The sequence below is a fragment of the Vicia villosa genome, linkage group LG2 (assembly GCF_029867415.1).
Source record: "Vicia villosa cultivar HV-30 ecotype Madison, WI linkage group LG2, Vvil1.0, whole genome shotgun sequence".
NCBI lineage: Eukaryota > Viridiplantae > Streptophyta > Magnoliopsida > Fabales > Fabaceae > Vicia > Vicia villosa.
The window spans coordinates 198430694-198455122 of NC_081181.1; the positions used below are offsets into that span (position 1 = coordinate 198430694).

A 24429-nucleotide genomic window follows, 5' to 3' on the forward strand; every position below is an offset into this window, starting at 1 on the left:
TACAAGTTTACAAGAATAACAAATAACCTCTCTCACCCTAAATTAGGATTTGCAGCTTAGCAATGATGAGAGACTAGTATGTTATTTATAATAAAACCTAACATACTAACTAATGGGCTTTTTCCACAAGGCCCATTACACAAGCCAACTTAATAAACAAGCTAACTTAACAAATTAGGGTTTAAACACTAAAACCTAATTTAACATGCTAACAACCCTAGCATCTTCGACACAAGCATGTGAACAACCTTCGACTTCATGCTTAATCCTGTCGAACCAAGAAGCTACCCTTCGACCATACTAGAGTTCGATCCAATATCTCACATGAATGATTAAATTTTCAAAAGGGTTGTGGCTTGGAAATTTAAATTGCAGAAATGTGAAGTGTTGGGGTTTGTGATGGATATAGGACATTTTTCTAATATACAGACAGACTCGTATATATTAGTCTATTATGTATCTCTTATAAAAAGAAAATAATTCATAGTAAGATTATGAGGATATTAGTTGGTGAAAAGAACCATAAGAAACGAAGATTCATAATAATTTTTGAACATGTAACAACATAGTTTCTTCACAAAAGTTATATCATGATCCCTACTCCCTAGTAACAAATTAAACAGAAAGGACTACAGAACACTGATTTAAAAGTAAAACAACTGGCCAATTAAACTTTTAAAAATTATAGGTACATATTTAATGTAAAAAAACATATATATAATAAACAATTGGCCTTCATTAAATAATGAAAATTTGAGATTTCTAATTTTCTCCAAGAATTACTGAATATTCAAATATCATATGTTGTAAAATGATCATTAGTGCTACTGAAATTATAATATTTTCTCCTTCTCTAATGTTTTTTAAAAGAAACTAAATATTTAAATAAATTTTTCTACCAAATTTATATCAGGAAAAAACTTTAGCATACCAAAAATATCTTTTAATCATACATGGATGTCAAGATAGTATTACAGCTATAGTTTAAAGTTCATGGTATTGGAAGAGTAACAAGAAAACTTAAACTCCCTTTGGAAAGTAACAACAATTGCTAACTGCATTTCACAGTAGCCATGCAAAAAGGGGAGAGGGGCATGAAACAGTATGGCATTTCATACACGAATAAGTTCATTTGAAGTAACTAGTTTCATACAACTCATTAAATAATGGAAAGAGCAAGAAAGCTGTTGGTTAAATCTAAAGATACCACCACCGTCACAAGACCTGAATCTGATGTGCATTTCACAAATTAGCAACCCTTGGAATAAAGAGCAAGTGGTTGGTGCACAATGGGCATTGTAAACCCCGGAGTACCAAGTTCGATTCATACTGATCAAAAAGTCAAGAACTGAAGCAGAAAATAACTGAGCTCACCTTGAGCAATACATAATCAAAAATTGTAGGGTTTTAATTTTAAGCATATCAGCATATCATATGATATCACTAATCATCCCATGTTGATTGCCCTCCCATTCCGATTTCTATTATTGGAGATGATAGCGACTCCGTGTTATGCATTTTCGCACTCTTATGCTTGACAGGTGAGGTCTCTACGCTGCCTAACAGTTTCAAATCCTTAGCCATTTTGTCCTTCAATTTCATTTCACCACCATGATTCAAACTCTGTTCATCCTCGATGTTAAAAAGGTCCAGAAATGAAGTTTCTGCATCATCAATAATATCAAATTGACTTCGTTTCTCATTCTTTTGATTCTTCTTTTTTTTGTCCTCAGGAGCCAAAGCCTTGTCCGAGGGCTTTTCATCCTTTCTTTTCTTTTTCTTAGATGATTTATTCTTCGTTTCAAGATCAACAGAGCCGATAAGTTTGTCTTTCTCTCTATCTCCATTATCCTTGCTATGACCGGTATTTTCCTTATCAAGGACCCCGGCTTCCTCAGAAATATCAACAGTTTTCTTTCTCTTTTTACTGGACTTTTTTTTGTCGGAAGCTTCAAGAAGATCATCGTTATTTTGACTCATATGATCTAATGAAAAATCGCGAGCATAATTTGCTATATGAACTTTATCATTCTTGGCATTTTTGTCTAAAGGTTTGGCATTGAATACTCGTAGCTTTGGTAGTGCAGTAGTAATCTGTAACAATATAGCTAATTAGCCATGGTAGTTTAAGGATGAAATTTAAAAATCACGCATGTATTAACATTGTGAGCCCAAATAAACAGGGAAGCACCTTTCTTGTAACTTTCTCAATTGAAGCAACAGGATTTCCTTGTAAATTGAGATTTCTCAGATTGGTGAGTGATTCGAGCACCTACAGTTGCAATACAAAATGATGATTCAAAGTCAAGTGTTATAGACAACAATGAAATGATGTGGAAGAATTCCAGATATACATGACAAACCTTTAATTCTGACCATTTTGCGATCACATTATTCCCCAAATCTATATTCTTAAGCTTTGAATTGTGCACTAATTCTTCCGGGAGAGACTGAAATAAAAAAGATGGCACAATAGTGTAAACAATGTAAAGTAAAATATTCTAAAGAAATAGACATGGTAAAAATGGTATGAATGCACTGCACTGAACATTCTAAAATTATGTAGAATCAAAAAGTTAAGTCACAGAAATAAGGCACACCTTAATGTCATTGTGAGCAAGACGAAGCTCGGTCAATCGAACACAAGACTTGAGGGAAGTGTCAATACCCTGAAGCTGACAATGAGAAAGGGAAAGCTGGAACCAGAAGAAGTATTATGAGAAATCAGAACACAATACTGAAATAACTAATGAGCACTAAAAGAGCACAACAGATTGGAGCATTCATTACCTTTTTGATAGAATTCACCTTCTTCAGAGCATCACCAATTTTACGGATAGGATTTTTGGATAGAACTTCAAAAATTAGAGTTATTTAAAAAAATTATTCAAGCTGAAACAATCAGTGAGATATTATTCGGTGAAATATAAATTGCATTTCAAACATAAAACGGGCATAGGGATCATATTTCAAAACAATTAACAATTGTATATCAACAAAACTGCCTCTGATAAAGCCCATTGGGAATTAGAATCTACCAAGAAAGTTTGGAATAAATTCTTATAGAACTCAAGTTTTCAAGTAATCTTGTTATATTCTATTTTCTTCAAGAAGTGTGCCATTCTTATATATGGATGAAAACTAAGAAGCAAGCAATCAAGACTAAAATATAGCCTAGTATGATGAAAGCACAGCACCAAAGCCACGACAGTCGCTGAAGTCTAAAAAAGATGAACAATAACAGAAACCTATCCTACTAGGGCAAAATCTCTCAAGACTTCAAAGAAAACGAAAAACACAATAAGTCATACCGAGAGTTTTCAATTCTTTCATCTGATCAAGTTTGCAAATGGAGTTAATCTCATTGTCTGTCAAAAACAAAAGTAAACAAGAGTATAAAATTTAGAAACATAGAAAAATATACACAAACAAAGATTCACGACTAACATTTTTTACTCGCATTGCTCTTAGTTCAAATTTCAAAATAGAAGAGGTATTCCCGCGTTTAAGAAGCCTCACCGTTCAAAATCAGTGCACGGATGGTAGTAAGTGACGCAATCTGATCCATAGACTTGAGTTTATTTTTCCCCGCATTTAATACCTAGTTCACATATTCATCATATAAGTCATAACTCATTGAATCAACACTTAAATTTAACTATTAAAATTAAAGCTGAGATTAACAAAGCAATTAGCAACTTACAGTGAGCTTAGTAAGTGCTTGAATCCCTTCTAAGCTTTCTAATTTATTTTCCACAACAGATAACCACTTCAAATTAACACAACCTCTCAAACCCTATTGTAACAACCAAATACAAACCAATCAAATATGCTTATAATTTTCATCTTAAAATTCAACAGGTGAGAAATGAAATACCTCAAGTGAAGTGAGATTGTTGAACGTTAGGTCAAGCTTCTCCAAGTCATTGAAGCTGGCCAAATATGATACCTGGGTAATTAATTAACAAAAGTTAAAAAAATTAGGGTTGTAAATTTCTAGGGTTAGAGAAAAGAAAATGGGATTGATTGATGGAAGCTTACATCGGAAAGAGCTTTGTGAGTAAGGTGAAGACTGGAGATTGAAGTTGGATCGGCGGCATTGTTGTCTTTCGATACCTGCTCGGAGCTCTTCCGCTTCATTGCTTCGCTCACATTCAACACAATGGTGCGACGCTCTTTAGTTGTAACCTAAAATTAAAATCGTTTTTGATGCTTCCAGAAAACCCTACCATTCATTTCTTTATTCTTTTTGGTAAACTTTTTTTTTTTAAGAAAAAAAAAAAGATTATATGAATAATCAAAAAAAAAATTACAAGAAACACAAGAGGGAGACAACACCAAAACCTCTTAGGAGCAAAGTCTAAGCCTAGGAGTACCCACCTTGTCTAACAAGTAATCCACATTAATATCGGTATGAACGCTGTTGAACCAAGTGGTGTTTCTACTAGCTAATCCAATGTTCACCAGGACACGTAAGCCAGCGCAAAAATTGGCCTCTCTATAAATATGTGTGATCATGAAGTCCATACTAAGGGTATACGCCCAACACGTAAGTCAGCGAGATTTGATTATCCACGACACAAGTTGAACGTTCGAAAAAGTCTTCACCAAAAGTAAACAGCCTGTTTCAATCCATAACTTCTGCCAATTTAATTGTTTCTCCTTTTCTATAGCTATGATGGCTGTCATGAATTCAGCAAAGACCGGGGACCCCTCTGCTAAAAAAGGACTGAAACTGAGCACATGTTGGGCCTTTTCATCACAGTATATACCTCCACAGGCAGCAAGCATCGGAGCACCAGCGGCAACCCCGTCTATGTTGCATTTAATCCACACCAGAGCCGGCGGACACCAAAGGATTTCAATCGTGCTAAGCTGTCTGCGAGGATGAAGCACAATATTAAAAGCCTTCAGCATTGTGAAACTAACCAAGGAACTATTAGTCTTTTTGGGAGTTTGATTTCCCACTAATTTTGCTCTGGCAACTATATTAGATATGCAGCTTTTCCATCGAATGACTTTGTTGTCAAATGTGAAGAGGTTTCTGGCATGCCAAATCTGATTGATGGTGTGAGCAAGACTGGCCTTAACAACTACTAGGGCCTGAGGGCTCCAAGGCTCATTCAAAGTCTTTAAACAGTCTTCCAAATTGTTGATGGTGAAGGGAAGCTGAAATTGTGCACTAATCCAAGTCCATATTTTAGAGGCATAAGGGCACTCAAAGAATAAGTGATTTGAAGCTTCAGGAGCAGACTGACTGAGAGAACACATGGAGGGAAATTGCATACCACACAGATGCAGATTTTCATCAGTGGGAATTCGGTTATGAAGAAGCCTCTAAACAAGCATGGAGTGGGCAAGGGCAGTGTCTTTGTCCCAAGGAAACTTAGACCAAGTATCATCTCTAACCGGTTTGGTAATAAATGAATAGGCCTGTTTGATAGATAGATTGCCATCTTCACTGTTTTTCCAAGCTAAAAAATCATCCCTTTCCATAATAGAAACTGAGAAAGGAGTTATAGTTGCAAGCAAGTCTGGCAAGGCCCTGAGGATGTTATCATGGAGATTCCAATTTTTTTTCCAGAAATCATCAATCTTTAAAGTGAGATTTGGATGGTACTTTTCCTGGATATTGTATTTGGATGCAAGAGAAACCCCTGTCCAATTGTCAAGCCAGAAATTGATCCTTTTCCCATTTCCAATTGTCCATACACAATTATCCATCACTGTATCATGGACTTCTTTGAGACCTTTCCAAAGGGAAGATTTGATTGAGTCATTGATAAACTTGTTTCTCTTTTTAACTCTGTCAGCAAGAAGGATAGACCAGGAGTGTTTGTTATTGAGAAATTGCCAGCAAAGATGGATGTTGGCTGCAATGTTATAATGCTTGAGAGAAATCAGACCAAGGCCTCCATCATTGGTGTCGATATATTTTAGAATTCTACTTATTTTATGAAAATATCTCAATTTACCACTTGAATTTCTTAGCCATGCAGCGAAATTCTATTTATGTCTCTTGTTTTTGTATATGTACTTTTGAAAGTAATATTTTTTTTTCTAAAACTAGTAACAAAGTCGTGCATACGCACGGGTTATGTTCTGTTACACGCATTTGGATACATCATTTATTCTAAATAAAATGTTAAAATAAGAAATAAATATTTAGATAAATAATTGATTATTTCGTATATAAAAATATTTAGATCAATAATAGATTTTTTCCCGTATACCATTTTTGAATAAAAAATATTTGATCATCAATATCATTTCTCGTATATAAAAATATTTAGATCAATGATAAATCTTATTCCCATATACAGACTTCATTTATGCTTAGGTATTATTTAAAAAAATATTTAGATCAATAGTAAATTTCGTATATAAAAATATTTAGATCAATAGTAGATTTTGTATATAAAAATATTAATCTAAAAATTGATACAGTGGCTAGTTGGAGAAATTGAGAAGCTGTGAGTTCTCTTATAACATAGACTAATTCATATATATTTGTTATCTTACATGGAATTGAAATAATTCATTTATTAAAACACAATAATGTAAAGCTTTGAAATAATTCATTCAAACATTTGTATGGAATTGAAATAGCACATACTTGTTCTCTTATATTTGTTAAAGAGAAAATGGGTGATGCAGTGACAGTGTAAAATAGTTTTACACTGTCAACCAATCACAACTATGTATCCAATTAAAGCCCTCTTTTATTTTAAAAAGTTTTTAATGACATGACAAATTTGTGGTTTTCTATTGGATGACAGTGTAAAACTATTTTACACTGTCAGTGCATATCCATTAAACTCTTTGTTAAAACACAGATACGTTGTCCATTTGCATTGATAAAAGTACTAATGACTATGGAAAGGTTTGATAAGAGTCTCCCAATTTTAGGGAACCACCTATATTATTTCCATTTGTATGTGTGTGTTCTTTGGAGTGTTTTGCAAAAAAAAAACATAGATTCTACCTTGACACTAGATTTAACAAGATTGACATGTAAACTAATACATATATACATACCATTTAAGAAGCTTTACAATGAAGAAGCTCACTGAAATGATACCCTTTTGCGATGCAATCTCATGAAAATGCTATACAATATCATCATCAATAGCAGCAAGCAATGAATAGAATTTCAAAAAAAAAACAAAGAGTGCATACAAATCCCACATCGTTTTCTCAACTTAAATCTTTAGTCTTTATATAGCGTTGAATATGTTAAGTAAATGAGTACTTGTGGGTACTATTGGGCTGGAATGTAAAGAAATCAAATTTAGATAGCTTTCCAGCCCAAATGAGATTCTTTTAAAATTTGTATTCATTAATAAATAATTTAAAATAAAACGAGATTAAAATTGTTAATTAAAATATATAAATCTAGATATTTATCTAGTCACTAATGCCATGTAATTAATAATATTTTTTTATCCCAATCTTCAATGCCACGTATGCAAAATTTGAAGGGGACTATGAAAATTTCAAGTGAGGTAAAGTTTAGGGACTAAAAAGTTGGTTTTTAAAATAGAGGGACTAAAAGTTAAAAAATATCAAAGTAGGGGGACTAAAAGTGCATTTAAGCCTAGATTTTTTTTCGTATACAAATATTATTTTTGTTTAGGTATCATTTACAAAAATATTTGAATCAATATTAAATTTTTCGTATATAAGAATATTTATATCAATAATAAATTTTTCCCCGCGTATCATTTTTGGATCAAAAATATTTGATCATAAATATCATTTCTCGTATATAAAAATATTTAGATAAATAATAAATTTTTTCCCGTATACAAACTTCATTTTTGTTTAGGTATCATTTACAAAAATATTTGGATCAATAGTAAATTTCGTATATAAAGATATTTAGATCAATATTAGATTTTTTTCCCGTATATCATTTTTGAATAAAAATTATTTGGATAATAAATACCATTTTTTTGTAAATAATAGATTTTTTGTAAATAATTTTTTTCGTATACAAATATTATTTTTGTTTAGGTATCATTTTACAAAAATATTTGAATCAATATTAAATTTTCGTATATAAGATATTTAGATCAATAATAAATTTGTCCCTGCATATCATTTTTGGATCAAAAATATTTGATCATAAATATCATTTCTCGTATATAAAAAATATTTAGATCAATAATAAAAAAAATTTCCGTATACAAACTTCATTTTTGTTTATGTATCATTTACAAAAATATTTGGATTAATAGTAAATTTCGTATATAAAAAATTATAGATCAATATTAGATTTTTTTCCCGTATACCATTTTTGGATAAAAAAATATTTGATCATAAATACCATTTCTCGTATTTAAAAATATTTAGATAAATAATAAAAAAATTCTCGTATACAGACTTCATTTTTGTTTAGGTATCACTTACAAAAATATTTGGATCAATAGTAAATTTCGTATATAAAGATATCTAGATCAATAGTAAAAAATTTTCCCGTATACCATTTTTGAATAAAAAATATTTGGATCATAAGTACCATTTTTTGTAAATAATAGATTTTTTGTAAATAATTTTTTTCGTATACAAATATTATTTTTGTTTAGGTATCATTTACAAAAAATATTTGAATCAATATTAAATTTTCGTATATAAGAATATTTAGATCAATAATAAATTTTTTTCCACATATCATTTTTGGATCAAAAATATTTGATCATAAATATCATTTCTCGTATATATAAAATATTTAGATCAATAAAAGATTTTTTTCCCGTATACAAACTTCATTTTTGTTTACGTATAATTTACAAAAATATTTGGATCAATAGTAAATTTCGTGATAAAAAAATTTAGATCAATATTAGATTTTTTCCCGTATACCATTTTTGGATAAAAAATATTTTATCATAAATACAATTTCTTGTATATAAAAATATTTAGATAAATAATAATTTTTTCCCGTATATTGACTTTATTTTTGTTTAGGTATCATTTACAAAAATATTTGGATCAATAGTAAATTTTGTATATAAAGATATTTTGATCAATAGTAGATTTTTTCCCGTACACCATGTTTGAATAAAAAATATTTGGATCTTAAATACCATTTTTTTGTAAATAATAGATTTTTTCTGAATATATTATTTTTGTTTAAGTATCATTTACAAAAATATTAGGATAAATATTAAATTTTCGTATATAAAAATATTTAGATCAATAATAGATTTTTTTCCGTATACCATTTTTAGGTAAAAAATATTTGATCATAAATATTATTTCTCGTATATAAAAATATTTTGATCAATAATAAATCTTTTTTCCATATACAGACTTCATTTTTCTTAGGTATCATTTACAAAAATATTTGGATCAATAGAAAATTTTGTATATAAAAATATTTAGATCAATAGTAGATTTTTTTTTCCGTATACCATTTTTGAATAAAAATATTTGGATCATAAATATCATTTTTTTGTATATAATAGATTTTTTTTCGTATATAAATATTATTTTATATGAGTATCATTTACAAAAATATTTTGATCAATATTAAATTTTTGTATATAAAAATATTTATATCGATAATAGATTTTTTGGCCTATGCCATTACTGAATAAATAACATTTGGATCATAAATATTATTTTTCGTATATAGAAATATTTAGATCAATAATAGATATTTTTTCCGTATAAAGATTTCGATTTTGTTTAGAAATCATTAACAAAAAAATGGATCAATAGTAATTTTAGTATATAAAAATATTTAGATCAATAATAGATTTTTTCCCATATACCATTTTTTAATAAAAAATATTTGGATCATAAATACCATTTTTCGTAAATAATAATTTTTTTCGTCCACAAGTATTATTTTTGTGTAGGTATCATTTACAAAAATATTTGGATCAATATTAAATTTTCGTATATAAGAATATTTAGATCAATAGTATATTTTTTGAATAAATTTTTTCCGTAAACCATTTTTGACTAAAAAATATTTTGATCAAAAATACAATTTTTCGAATATAAAATATTTATATCAATAATAGAATTTTTTTGTGGCATTTACAAAAATATTTGGATCAATATTAAATTTTCGTATATAAAAATATTTAGATCAATAATAGATTTTTTGGTCGATGTCATTGTTGAATAAAAAATATTTGGATCATAAATAACATTTTTTGTATATAAAAATATTTAAATCAATAATATATATTTTCTCGTATACAGACTTAGTTTTTGTTTAGGCATCATTTACAAAAAAAATTGGATCAATAGTAAATTTCGTATATTAAAATATTTAGATCAACAGTAGATTTTTTCCTGCATACCATTTTTGAATAAAAAATATTTTGATCATAAATATCACTTTTCCTAAACAAAAATATTTGGATTAATATTAAATTTTCGTATTTAAAAATATTTATATCAATTATAAATTTTTTGAACAAATTTTTTCCGTATATCATTTTTTACTAAGAAAATATTTCGATCACAAATATCATCTTTCGTATATAAAAATATTTATATCAATAATAGTTTTTTTTTTGTTGAAGAAAGAAGTGAGAATGTGATGAAAGAGAAAAAAACTAGAGAATGGAGAGAGATTGAGTAAGTTTGATAAAATATGAGGGTTGTATTATTTTAATAATAAAATTAAGAACTTTATTGTGCAAAGACCAAATAACTACAATTTTAATGTGGTGACAAAAAATCAAATAAGGGTATTGTAGACTTTTCCACAACCATTAATTTTCTTATATTATAGATTTGACTTTTTCTGGAGATGTATCTACGGAAGCATTAAAAATATATTGAACCTTTAGAAAATTCAAATTAATTCAGTTCATGAAATCTTCCGTAGCTACATCATCTACGGAAGGTCTTGAAAATAGAGTGTTTCGTAGATGTACCTACAGAACATTCTGTTATATTTTAAATCAATTACATTTCACTCAAAAACTCAACTTTTATAACAAAAATGAAACATCAAATTTTAGTAAATCAAAGTAATTGGAAAACACTATACTTTGAGGTTATTTTTAGTTTTGAAAAGATGGAATTTACAAAGGTTGACTATGTTTTTAACGCTTCCGGAGATGCATTTCCAGAAAAAACTAAATTTTGGGAAAAAAGATGTATTTTCGGAGGTACATCTACGGAAGCAGAAGGTCATTTTTGGCAATGTGCATGGGGTGTAAGAGACTCATGGGTGAGATAAGAGATTTTTATTTTATTTTATAAAATTTGTATAAATGATTTTTTATTAAAAAATGTATAAATAATTTTCATTGCAAATTTTTTTGTATAATTGTATAAACTATAAGTGAAGTTTGAATGAAAAATGATTTGAATACTTGAGAAATGACACTTTTTTCCTCTTTAAATAGGATAAATGGTTAGAAATTGGACGTGTGTGGTGGAGCGTGAGATGCGGTCAGTCGTCATATTGATCTAGATGATTGAGAGAGTACTCGCGTGATATTACCTCCTCCTCCTCCTGAGTAAAGAGTCCACCTATTATACATTAAACATTGCCTCGGATAATTGTTGAGCCATCACTTTTCGGGCCTTATGGACGGCCCAAAACAATTGTCCTCAAGCCATTGTTTCTGCTCTGTAGGGCGAGGGTTTGTGACATGTATCTTTATGTGGTCACAGAGTACGTGGACATGGACGCCTTTGATAGGATGTCACCGCTCTTGGGACTAAGTGCATTAAATTCCTCCTTTTTAAGATGTATTATGATGTTGGGAATGGTTAACATGTCTCCCTACACTAGTTAGCAATGATGTTTCTCATTCTTTAGGATACTCGAATATTTTTGAACTCTTCTCGAGAAGATCTCCACCATTACTAGTATAGTTTGATCGTACAATCCTTAGTTCTCGAGCAGTGTATAAATCATTTTTGAAGCGTCAATTTACCTTTTTTTGGTGCTATAGACCAACAAAAAGGGGAATTTTTGTTTCTTTTATCTCAATAAGAGTTTTTATTCAAGTGTTGGATCAAGTTCAAACAAATTTCTCATTAGCCTTGCATGTTTGGTTACTCTTTCTTCTGAGTTTTATCATTTGACGTTCTCATTTGCTCTCGCTCTCCTTTTCTAGTGTTTATGAGATAGTAAATGTTTCGAGCTTGCTTGTTCGTTGTGTTCTACATGCATTTGTTTCTTTTAGAACATATTTAATCATGGTCATCATGTTAAATTCGACCAAGATGGTCGATTGAGATATTTCAAGGGACTGACATGGTTCTACGAGTGGTAGGCTAATTTTTCCCCCAGATGAAGATAAGAGGATCTGCAGTTAATACGATGGGTGCACAATCCCTTTTCCGAGATGCTTGTTCTCTTTCATAGGTCATCACTTTTCTTTCAATGAATTTGAAGTACTTATATAGAACCATTTGCTTATCGCCCCTGCACAGTTACATCCATTGGAAGGTGTGAGCAGTTTACAAGAGTATGGGGGTGCCTCTTTTAATTCAGCCAAATCCACTTCGACTTCCTTGAAGTTATACGCATCATCAAAGGTTTCGAATTCTTCCTCTTCGGCTTCGACATAGGCCACCCTTTCTTTTTTATAATTCTTATTGGCTCTAGCCTTTTTAGCCTTCAGTCGTTCGACTTGTCGAACTCTATCTGCTAATTAAGCCATATCTCTTAAATATTGAGTGTCTAACTTTTTCCTAATCGAATAGTCTAGTCCTCCTGCAGCCATTTCGACTAGTTCATGTTCAGGAACTATAGTGAAACATCTAGACTTAAACAAACGGAACATATTCAGATAATCATCTATAGGTTCAGTAAACTTTCTTTTGATGCTTGCTAACTCCTTCAGACTTATCTTAGTCTGCCCTACATAGAATTGTTCATGGAACATTCTTTCTAAATGAGGTCATGCATCTATCGAACTAGGTGGCAATGTGGTAAACCACTTGAATGCATTCTTTTTTAATGAACTAGGAAAATACTTTATCCTTAAATTTTCATTGTTTGCCAAATCCCCAACCTCTGTTAAATATCTGGCTATGTGTTCGATAGTAGATTCACTAGTGTCTCCTGAAAATTTTGTAAACTTGGGGATTTTGCAACCCCTTGGTAACCCTATCTATAAGATAAGGTCTGTTATAGGAGATGCATAGTTTGGGCGTCGAAGCCCTGTGTTTAGGCCATTATTAGCCATAATCCTTTTGATCATAGCAGTTAGATTATTTTACGCCACCATGTTATTTTGTCTAACCCTATGGATGACTTCGTCAACATTTTGATCCCTATTAACCATTACTACTCTCTTGGCTGCTCTTCAGGGGCTTGCAGTTGAACTTCTTGTCGTTCTACCCTTGCCCCATGTCTCTTTCAACAACATTCTGTATGGGTGGTTGAACTTGGTTAATAGTTTGTTCTTCCTGAGTCCCTACCTGGTTTCGCCTACGTTGTCCTGATGGTTGGAGATCCCCAAAAAAGTCTACAATGCGCGCCATTTGCGCTGATAGCTGTTGATAGGACTGTGTATTTTCTTGATTAGTCCTATTGACATTTTGGATTAAAGGGAAAAATATAGTATTTATTTCTCTAGCAAGAACCCCAACCATATCATGGTTGCTGGCGTCCATTTGCTGCCTAAACGCTGCCTGATTATTAGTTGTCAGTGTAGGCAATTGATTCGACGGACCTTGGTTCTGGGCGCTTCGACCCACAGAACCAACATTATGTATTGGCGAAAAAGTGGCCATACTAGGTTGTTTGTAAGTGGTTATGCCATTATGTAATCCTGCCATAAAAGAGGCTGGCATTCCATATGGTTGTTCTCTCCAAGGTCTAAAATTCTTAAAACCTGGTGGCCTAGGGGTCAAAGGTTGTGCCTGATTTCCAAAATTTGTAAAAAAAAAGCCACTTGGAATATTTGTTGGGATTTCTATTGTACTTACAAAAGGAGGCACAGTGGTCGAGCCAATTGTGGGTATTGTCCCTGTGGACATTGGTATAGAAGCCTTTGTAGCCATAGAACCCGTGGATGTGGGTATGGTCTGAGAACTATTTATGGCCATGGATCCTATAGATGTAGGCATGGATTGGGATCCAGACATGGAAGTCGAAACATCGGTCGAACTTGCAACAACCGTGTCTGATCCTTGTGGAGGATTTTATCCCCCTTGATCACTGGCGGTATTAGCCATTTTTCTATTATATTTTTGTTTAGGAATTGGTTGTAAACTGCTAGTGGATTTACCACTCCTAAGGTTCATACAAGGTCTTGGTTTATCATAAATCTACAGACACAAGCAAATACAAACGAAACTTATAAATCTTTACACTTTTCGACACCGTTCCACTGAGCGTGCCAATTTCTTTACCAGTAATTTCTGACAAACAACCGTTAGTCTTCTAAACTGAATGATTTGATAACTTAGAGGATCGACTAGGGGCCAGTTTGTTTCAGCTTTTAAAAAATGGATTTTTTTTCTTTGTATTTTTTAAAATAGATTTTCTAAAATCGTTTTTCAAAATATTACAAGTTTTTTTATATTCATTTTTTCTAAAATGAAACACTAATTTTAACATCTTATTATAACATAAACATACATAATTGAAGACCAAAACTTTGTCAAAATCATAATTTTTCAAAAAGTCGTATTTCGAAAATGATTTTTATGAAAATCTATTTGAAATAGCTTCAAAATTAAGTGATTTTTTGAAATTTTGATATCCAATTTTTTCCCCATAAATAGATGAGATACCTAAAATCACATTTTAAGAATAACTATTCAAACAAGATTTTCATTTGAAGCTTTTATAAAAAGTTTCTTTGTAAAAAAATTTTCACAAAATTTGATAACACTATAAAAATCATTTTTAAACAAAGCCAAAATAAACGGGCCCTAGATTGATCCTAGGACATGTGTCTCATGGTCAATTCTAAGTTCACTTTGTACATTGTCATGATTCTTGTTTATTGAAGAAATAAGGTTTCTTTATGAAAGGATTGAGTGTTATCTGATTATGAAGAATAAGACTTTGATTATAAAATATTGGACAAAAACATTAAGTAAAGTATAAAGGCTGAATCTTAAAGATTTGCAAGAATTGTAAAGTCACAAAAAATAAAAGTTCGACAAAATGTAAAGAACTAAAGTAAAGGAAAGTAAATGGCAAAAGACTGGAAAAAGTAAAGTTGCAAATGACTTTAAAGTAAAGAAAACCATGGTGTTTTCATACGTACATAATCACAAACTCTTTTCTCTCGCTCCGGTACATCGAGTTTTTGAATGATTTTTAGTATACAATGCAAAACACACCAATCTTAAAATCTAAGATTCCTATTTATAATAGTTCGACCCTAACGGTCTCTACATAGATGAATGTCACGTCCGATGTTTCAAACGAAAGGCTTTTCCTGATGACACCACGTGTTCTTCTGACGAACAGACGCTAGTTTAAATTCAAATTTTTCCCGCTCGAACCCCTTTGTGAAATCATCTAACGTGGTTGTCGAAGCAAACTTCTCCATATTTAGGAACATTCCAATTATATACTTGAGACTGCATCTTACTTCGACATATGAAACTTGCAAAGGTTAATTCAAAAAGTAATGGCTTCCATGAAACCAAACTTCATGCTAATCAATCCAGAATATAACCTTTAGCCATGGTCGAAATTCCCAAATCGAGCTCTTCAAGTTTTCAAATTTGCAAACTAACTCCTATTTTCCAAATTTTAAATTTGATCTATAATCATAAAATTTATTAAAATGACCCTGAAAAATTTTATAATTGAATAATTATAGTTCTTTATCCCAAAATAAAATAATTTAAAAACAAAGAAAATTCAATTAAAACATTTGATTTAACTAGAATACTAAATTTCCTTAAAAAATTTTGAATTACCCTCATTTAAACTCACCATCAGAGACCTTGTCGAGTAATTTTTCTTTTCTGTTTTTGTTTATTCCCAATTTGTAAGAATTTGTAGTTTGGATTTTGAAGATCAAACAAAGAGGATTAACAGTTAAATAAGTGAAGTTTGATTAACCTAAAAATAAAATAAAAAAACCATTTTTATGTAATTAGATTGAATGCATATAGTTAATTGACAACCCAACAAAAATAAATATATTTTTATTAATAATAGAAAAAAGTGGACACTACTTTTTTCAACTACAATCTATGAACCATTAAAAGGAAAATCAATGCAACGTTTAGTCTGTTACATCAAAATACTTCAATATGCAACCATCTAGCAAAGACCATTTTTAAAAGACCATTGTAAAATAGATATATTTATTAGATTTTTTCATGTATGTATCCTACACATATAATCCATTAAAAAAAAAATGCTTCTCAGCTGCTGCATAATCCATTAACAAAGAGGCTAACTATCTACTTGCATTATACAGCAGAGTACATGTTCAATGAAAAAGCTAACAAAAGATGCTATGCAAAATCGTCTTACCATATAACAATTTAATAAAGTACACAATAAACAAGACTTAATAACAACCTTACCACCCCTATAGCCTTGAGATCAGTTTCAATCAATCCACATAATGATTTGTGAAATCAATTATGTATTGCTATAACTACTCATCCAGATCTTCGTCATTTCCTGCCTGTAGCAAACTGAATTATGACACTCAGGAAACTAGCAAGATCAAAATGGTAGCCACAATGCAGAATCGATTTTACAAATTGTTATTGTTATGACTGAAAGATTTAAAAGTTTAGGACATGATTTTTAAAGCCTGGCCTAAAACTTATAGAAAATGTAATTCAGCCCATAAAAGAATTTCTCCAGAATTAAACACCTCTTGAAAGTCATTATTGATGAGCATTCAGCAGCGCTCTATAAACCATATCAATGAACTGATTGTCCTATCATGGAATCAAAAAATAAAGAAATTAGAAAATGAGAGGAAAACCAAGAAAAATAATTATGTTAATATATGCTTCTTACTAAGGACTAGTACGTTACAAGACTATACAAATTTATCGTCAAAATATCATAAACAGGTACCAAGCAAGTAAACTAACCTGAACGAGCACCAGAAGAGCATCCCGGACCTTTTCTCTAGAAATAACTGGAGCATAGTTTGGAAAGGGAGAAGAAGCAGGAGTTAGTGAAGCTGGTGGAGTCGGAGGCGGAAATGGCTGTAGCATTGGAGTACCATAAGGACGCTGTACTGTACCAGTAGGATGAAGAGGAGGAGCAGTAGGTACGGATGAAGATACAGGGGGTAACATCATTGATGCAGAAGAAGGGGGAGGGACAAAAAAAGAAGGCTTCACCAGATTTGTGGCCCGGCTGCTGATGTTGATGGACTCTGGAGCATCATGCTGGGGAATATAAGGAGATGTTGAAAGAGTTGGTATCTGCAAGGTTGGCAGAGCGGGTGTAGCAGCATGAGTTAGCCCAGAAGAAGAAACTGTGGCAGAAGACTGATAAGGTTGTCCTGTGATTGGAGCATTTGAAGTATTTCCGATAGCCATAGCTGCCTGCAATAATAAAGTATCAGGAATAATCGACCTGGTCGGAACCAAATTACAAATGTTCAACTTATCAATAAACTTTCTGTACTAATATCACAATGTGCTGAATTATGAAGAATCAGGGGTAATATAATAATGCTACATTATGAAAATGATCATAAATGGAGCCCCATAATGCTGCTCATTAGTGGGTCTTATAGCCCTGAAACTTGTCAAAACAAGTCTAGCACAGAAAAAAGTGTGTGTAACAAAATGGACAGGCAAAGGAGTTCCAGTTCAAAATATAGATCCAAAAAAGAAATTTGTGTGTAATGTCACAGATACTAAAACCGGCAGATGCATTGAAAGAAAGAAGAATTAAAGACATATTTGGAATAAATTTGTCTTGTAGTTTTCAATCAGTCAACCTTTCAAGTATGCCTTTGTTAATTCAATTCATTTATTCTCTAACAACAGCAACACACAGAGAAGACTACTACTAGGACATAGCTGAAAATGTTTTGCTTTTACATGAATATAGTTTAAGATTAAAAAAATGAGGAGCACTTAAATTAAGTACCAGGGAACCAAAGGACACAATCACGATAAGCATGCAAGATATAAAACCATTTCAAGAAAGTTAACAAAGATGAAAGAATATAAAGGTAAGACGATTATTCACAATGGTACGTACACTGAAGAAATTTACAAAGGATGGATCATCAGGAGCATCAGCTACATTGGAAGTAGTTGATGATGATGGCTCCAGAGGACCATCCATGACTGCCATAGTTGGTACTGCTTCCAGTTCCTCAAACTCACTGCAATAGCAATAGATGTAAGCAAGGCTTCATTACCTGAATACAAAGTATACAGAGTGCAGAAATATATGACAACGTACGTATACTTAATTTATCTGTCTACTACAGAATAATCACTAACAGTTGATGTAGAAATCTCTTAATGGGGATAATAAAAAAAATTCTACGGAGAAAAAGAAGATAGAAATTGATTATCCAAAGGCATAAAAAAAAAAGAAAGTAAAAAGAAATATAAGAATGCAACATGGTGGCCAGTATTCTGAATAACAAAGATGGCAACTCCATTGGAAAACAACAACGGTAGAAAGAGAATCAAAGAAAAAATTAAATCAGAATTCTGTCTTGTTAACTGCAAGCAATCTGTACAATATTATACAAATGACACAAAAATAGACAAATTAAGGAACTTATCCCATTTCCCAACCAAAATAATAATAATAATATATAATAAAATGCCCAAGGTGTGAGTTGCAACTAATTAGCTAATTATATATCCACCTGTAAGTGGTGATTATATATCCATAAATTATGCATGATATAAATAGGCATAGAATTAAGCACAAAATGATCCATGATAGTATGTTGGGAAGATATGCATGATCCATTGAGGTAGAATTACAGGAGATAGATATCAGGCAGAACATGCAAATGAAATATGCAACAAAGAGGGATAATCCATGGTATATGGATATGAACATGATGTATGTACTAGGAGAGTTGAATGGGACAGGACTAAGATATAGAATACTTTGGATTAAACCAGCCCCACCATTCATGGGTGATCAATCAGGTGTTGCTAGAAGCACGTTATTACCTCTTTGTAGTAGACACCATTGACTTCGTCGGCACCTTGGTATATGCATTAAGGATCCTGAAAAATTATCAAATATAAGTGAATATAAAGATAGGATGAGCAGATGCACATGTGAGCCCTTTGAGGTGGGAATTTAATGATGATTTTATGAAATTCCATATCAATCTAGATACGTGCTGACATCATCGACGAAAGTGATCCCTAACTATAAAATATAATCTGTATACCTTTGTAAACCGTCACTAGCAAATTTGTGCTTATATATGCCTTTCTAACAACAACAGCGATAACGTATATAATTCAATACTCTATCTCTCTATTAGTAATATCTTCCGTTTCACAGATAACTTACTAGGAAATATTTGAACTCTGTTTTCTTATCCTAAGCATGTGTCCACAAGTACAGTTCTATTATATTTTACAGTTTTTAAAAGGAAATCATCACTGCGATAGAATATTAGTATAGATAAATGCAAGGTTTTTCCCATTCTCAAATAAGTGACAATAAATATTAGTTAGGTGCATAGTGAAGTGTTAAAGATTTATATCAAAATACAATTGCAATCCAGGGAAATGCTCAAAAGTTTAGACACCGAAGTAAGTTATTGAACATACAAAAGCCAACTAGTTCAGTGTATATGGCATTAATGATATAACATCAACGAACTTCAGGATTCCTAGTCATACGAAACAAATACCACATTTTGGTCGGTAACTCTTGAGTTCAATCATCCATCAGATATCATTCAAAACCTAATAGATATAGTATATTGGTATTTAACTTGCAGAAGGAGAATGGTGAAGTGCTTTTCACCATAAATTACTCTTTACCGTCTAGAAATATTTTAGCAAATCTACTTGTATTAGCTAACTTTCCTACACTTAACACATCAAGTTTCAAAACATTACTAACATGTTTGGATTTGCTTAAAATATAGGAAGATATTGATTTGTCCTTTTTCTAAATCTCTCTCAATAATGTGTTCATTATAAGTGATTTTGAAAACAAAATAAGCTAATCCGAACATGAGGTATTCTCTCTTGATTACTCAAAAACACTGCAGAGCTAAAAACTTTGCCAAAACCTGAAAACAATACCTGCTAAAAAGATTTGCAATCTCTTCACATTCACGGGCATTATAGAACCAAATACCATTCACTTCTTGAGCAGCATTTCTATACAATAGATATGGAACCTGGACTTCATACTCGAAATCCCCCAGGAGGTTTTCCACCAAATTTTCTGCTTATGCCAACATAGACAAGGATTAAATACATGCATGGACACTATCAGTGCTCCATCACCAACACATCAAGTATCACCAAAGTATCTATTTCAATCCTTAAAACAATATCTAAAAGACATATTCACAATTTTTGCATTCACAACACTCTAAATATCAGTATTCAGTGTCATCGATAGATGGTTGCAAAAAATAGCAAAGTATTGAAAAACTGCTATATGAAATAGCAGATAGTGTTGCAGGAAAATAGAGGAAGCCACATAATGGTTGAAATAAGTCAATCATAAATAAAAAGGCAGGCTGCATGCAAATATAAAAGGGAATAGAGGGAATGCATGGTTTAAGTATTGAAAAATTAGGGTGAATATAAAAGTAATACCCGCTGAATCTTTAGTTTTCTATTTTAAAAATAGGTTATGTTTGGAACTCAACTCATAAATATTTGACAACACTTCTAAATATTCAATGCAAGATGCAGAAAGTGGAATGCTGATAGCCAAACTGAAATCCAATCCTAAAATTTCATTATAAAAGAATACCTACCTACCAACAAAAAATAATGTATTAATACCCAAGACTGTCGTGATTTTACAATAATAACTACATACTTAAATATTCCAAGACCAAAATCTGACTCAAGAAATTATACTTGAACACCAATTTCAAACAACCTAGGCAAAAAACAGAAATCTATGCAGCCAGACAGACCATTAACAGAAAATGTAACAGCATGCAATTCAAGCATTACCGATTCAACCACAGGGTTTTGATCTCACTTCCTATAGACCAATTTACAAAATAATCCAAATGGAAACACATGTTAAGTTTTCAATTTTCACAACCAAAATCAGATAGACTCACTCACCAGTATTGCGACGGTTCATCACAATAAACTGAAATCGTGGTTGCATATTTCTGAAATTAAAAACAGAAAAAACACAATTAACCTCAGCTGAAAACAAATTTCCAATCAAAACACTCGGATCATGGAACTCATTAATTCCGTTAAAAAAACGAACCTTTTAACAACAAAGAGGGATCCTTCAACATCCTTGCGACTCTGCAAATCAATAAAAGAGACCGATGAGAGAGAAACTAAGTAGAGAGAGAAAATATATAAAAAAAGGGAGAAATTGCGAACCCATTGGCTGAGATCGATGTTAAACTCATAGAAGGTAACATGAGCAGCGGTAATGAGAATCTCCTCAACGAAAGGATCAATCCGTTGAAGAACGGTGAGATTAAGAAGCTTGGTGCTTTGTTGGTCTAGATTCGGCATCAATTTACCGTTCTGAGACATTATTGCGATTCTATGAATGAGCGATGAAGAAAAAACCCTAGAAATTTGGGGGTTAGGGTTAGGTTCCTTCTCTCTCTCAGAGACACAGAGAACAGAGAAGGGTGAAACGTAGAGAGAGCGCGACGCAATGGAATGCAGGTGAACCGTGTTGAGTATAACTCAGCTTGTTCGGGAAGAAAACATGGTGAAATTACGGAAATAACCTTCCAACTAATTTATTTATTTTATTTTTGTTTTAGTTTGTACTTGTAGTGATATGATGATTACCGAACAAGTCTTTTTTGGTGTCTTAGATTAATTTTCTTGCACGGAACATATCACAACAACAACTCCTGTTTGGGCACTCACTTTTTCTATTAAGGTTTTTTATTAAGGAAGACACATATGCGTCTTCACTTTAAGGCTTTGTTTGGATTGATGGAATCGGATGGAGCGGAATGGAATGGAATAAAATGATATTTTGTTGTTTGGATAATTTAAAAACGGATGGAGGGAGCGGAAAGGAGTGGTATGGATTCCATTCCATTCCATCACTTACCACCATATTCCTTCCCCTCCGATTTGGGCGGAATGAATAATTTGTCTTATTCCGTTCTAAAATTTCCAAACAATGAAATGGTATATTCGTTCCGCTCCGTTCCACTCCGCTCCATCCCACTCCGCTCCATTCCATTCCGCTCCGTTCATTTCGTGATATCCAAACATACCCTAAATTTTAGAAATGAATATCACATAAAATAATAAAATTTATATATATTTTATCTAAAAAAATTGTTCTTAACTTTTCTCTTTTATAAATAGTTAACATTGAAATTATATCTTGATAAAAAAAATTGAAATTAAACCTGTTTAATTATCACATAATTATGGTCAATAATAGTACAGGAATTACATTAATTGTTTTTTATTGGATTAAAAAAAAAAAAGCATAACGAATAAATTAATTATAAATGTAGAAACTTTTCGTAGCGTCGATGTGGTTAAAGTTCAGAGGAGAAAATGTGAGAATTAGAAAATCTTGATTAAAATACGCACCAATTTAATCATGAAGTAGACATATTGATTGGTTGTTTGGAGAGTATTGGTGATCTGAGTCCATTGTTCTCACGTAATTTATATTTGATGTCTTGAATTAATAGAACATATTTGTGGAACCTGTTGGTGGAAGACTCAGTAAGGTTATTGTAAAATAAGAAATTTGTGTAACAAAGTGAATCGTTGAAACTCGTACTTTAGCAATTGGGATGCCCTTATGGATGACACATAGCAGTTACTGAAAAAATTCCGTTTCTTCCAATGCTGCCAAATTCATGCGACAAAAAATAGAATGATCGTCTAACATGTCATTTACAAGCTAATTGTTATCATCATAAATCGTAAAAAAAAAAGTATATGAATTGGTAAACCCTAACATTAGCCAAAGGTTTTAGGATTCTCTACAATCTCATACATAATGAAAAAAAATCTCATTTTTCAAACCACGACAAGAACATAAAGTCGCAGTGTTCATATTACAATGTTAAAGCATTTTAAGAGTAGGAATAAAGTTGTGCATGATGAGCCAAAACAAGAATTTAATTTGTTTTCTTGAGAGATAGAGCTTCCAAGAATGATTAGAATTTATGTGATGATTAATGTCTCTTTTTATGTTTATAAGAAGCTACATGTAACTGATTTTTTGTCGTATAGTTTCCATTAACATGGTCATGCCAAACAAAAGTGTCTTATGTGTTACTGTTAATATTGAGATTCTTATTGCTTACTTTTATAGAAACATCTAAGGATAATGTGGTGAATTGAAGATTGGGGTGAGGAAGTTTGTTTGAACAAGTGTCTTTCACGATTAGAGCTATATCGTAAATATAAACACAAAGGACAATGGCAGCAAGGGGGCCAAGGAAGGTTTAATTATTGGATAAATAAGATGATAAACCAAAACTAGCCCTCCAAATAATATCATTTTTGACCATATTCTTAGCTTTTATTGTGGAATTTCACGTGGGTGGACCTGTAGTGGCAAATGAAGAAGAATTGGAGTATAAAATACATACATATTATAGAGAACAATCACACATAACACATAACATATTTGTTACTTGCAGCCTACCTCAAACTAGCTTTACAATGACAAAAGTGTCTACATCCTTAATTGTTCGAATTCCTAGGCCATCCATGTTTTTGGGGAGAACAATTTTTTCTCAATCCACCAAGTTGATGTTTGTGTTACTACTTTCTTTTCATATGAAATTACAAGTCACTGAGTCTCTGTATCACAAATGTTGTTGTGGAACAATGGGGTTTGCATACACTAAGACAAGTTAGAGGTAAGAACATATGAGGGTAGGGACATATGAGACTTGTTTAAAACTTTATTTTTTCAAGAGGCCAAATAGGTTTGTGTATTTTCAATAAAGAAATTGAATTCATTTCTCTTAACTTTAACTTTGAGGATAGGAAGGCCTAGATATTTTTCGAGAGTTGTGGAGATCCTTGAGATGATAGTGAGTTATTGGCTTTTGATCTAGAGGATGCTAGAGGATATGAGAGCACAATACTTGACAAAGTCAATCTTTGGACGTGAGGCATGATTGAAGTGATCTAAAAGGTAAATAGGCTTGAATTAAGACTTTTTGGCCTTGAAAAATAGGACGACTTCTTTGTAAAAATAAGATGAGATATGCGAAGTTCATGAGTGAAAAGTTAATATACACAAAGATTTTCAAGATCCACTTCGAACAACATTAGAGATGGTAATAGAGAAATTTTCCATGTAGTAAAAAGTTAAAGGGGCAGATC

At 31.8% G+C, this 24429-nt stretch overlaps 2 protein-coding genes across 2 annotated transcripts; both read right to left on the reverse strand.

The window, feature by feature from the left end:
• Window positions 1-1110: 1110 nt before the first annotated feature.
• On the reverse strand, window positions 1111-4201 carry LOC131647880 (uncharacterized). Its single transcript, XM_058917696.1, has 10 exons — window positions 4042-4201; window positions 3878-3949; window positions 3704-3796; window positions 3520-3601; window positions 3312-3368; window positions 2791-2855; window positions 2601-2696; window positions 2364-2450; window positions 2192-2272; window positions 1111-2094 (listed from the first exon to the last, which is right to left on the reverse strand). The coding sequence occupies exons 1-10, from the start codon at window positions 4138-4140 to the stop codon at window positions 1444-1446; spliced, it is 1383 nt and encodes a 460-aa protein (XP_058773679.1). The 5' UTR covers window positions 4141-4201; the 3' UTR covers window positions 1111-1443.
• A 12147-nt stretch (window positions 4202-16348) lies between these two features.
• Window positions 16349-21806, reverse strand: LOC131653534 (mRNA-decapping enzyme-like protein). The gene is made up of 8 exons (XM_058923707.1): window positions 21475-21806; window positions 21353-21393; window positions 21199-21248; window positions 20188-20332; window positions 19090-19146; window positions 18149-18275; window positions 17020-17481; window positions 16349-16860 (listed from the first exon to the last, which is right to left on the reverse strand). Exons 1-8 carry the CDS (start codon window positions 21631-21633, stop codon window positions 16807-16809), a joined length of 1095 nt encoding a protein of 364 aa, XP_058779690.1. The 5' UTR covers window positions 21634-21806; the 3' UTR covers window positions 16349-16806.
• Between the last annotated feature and the right edge of the window lie 2623 nt (window positions 21807-24429).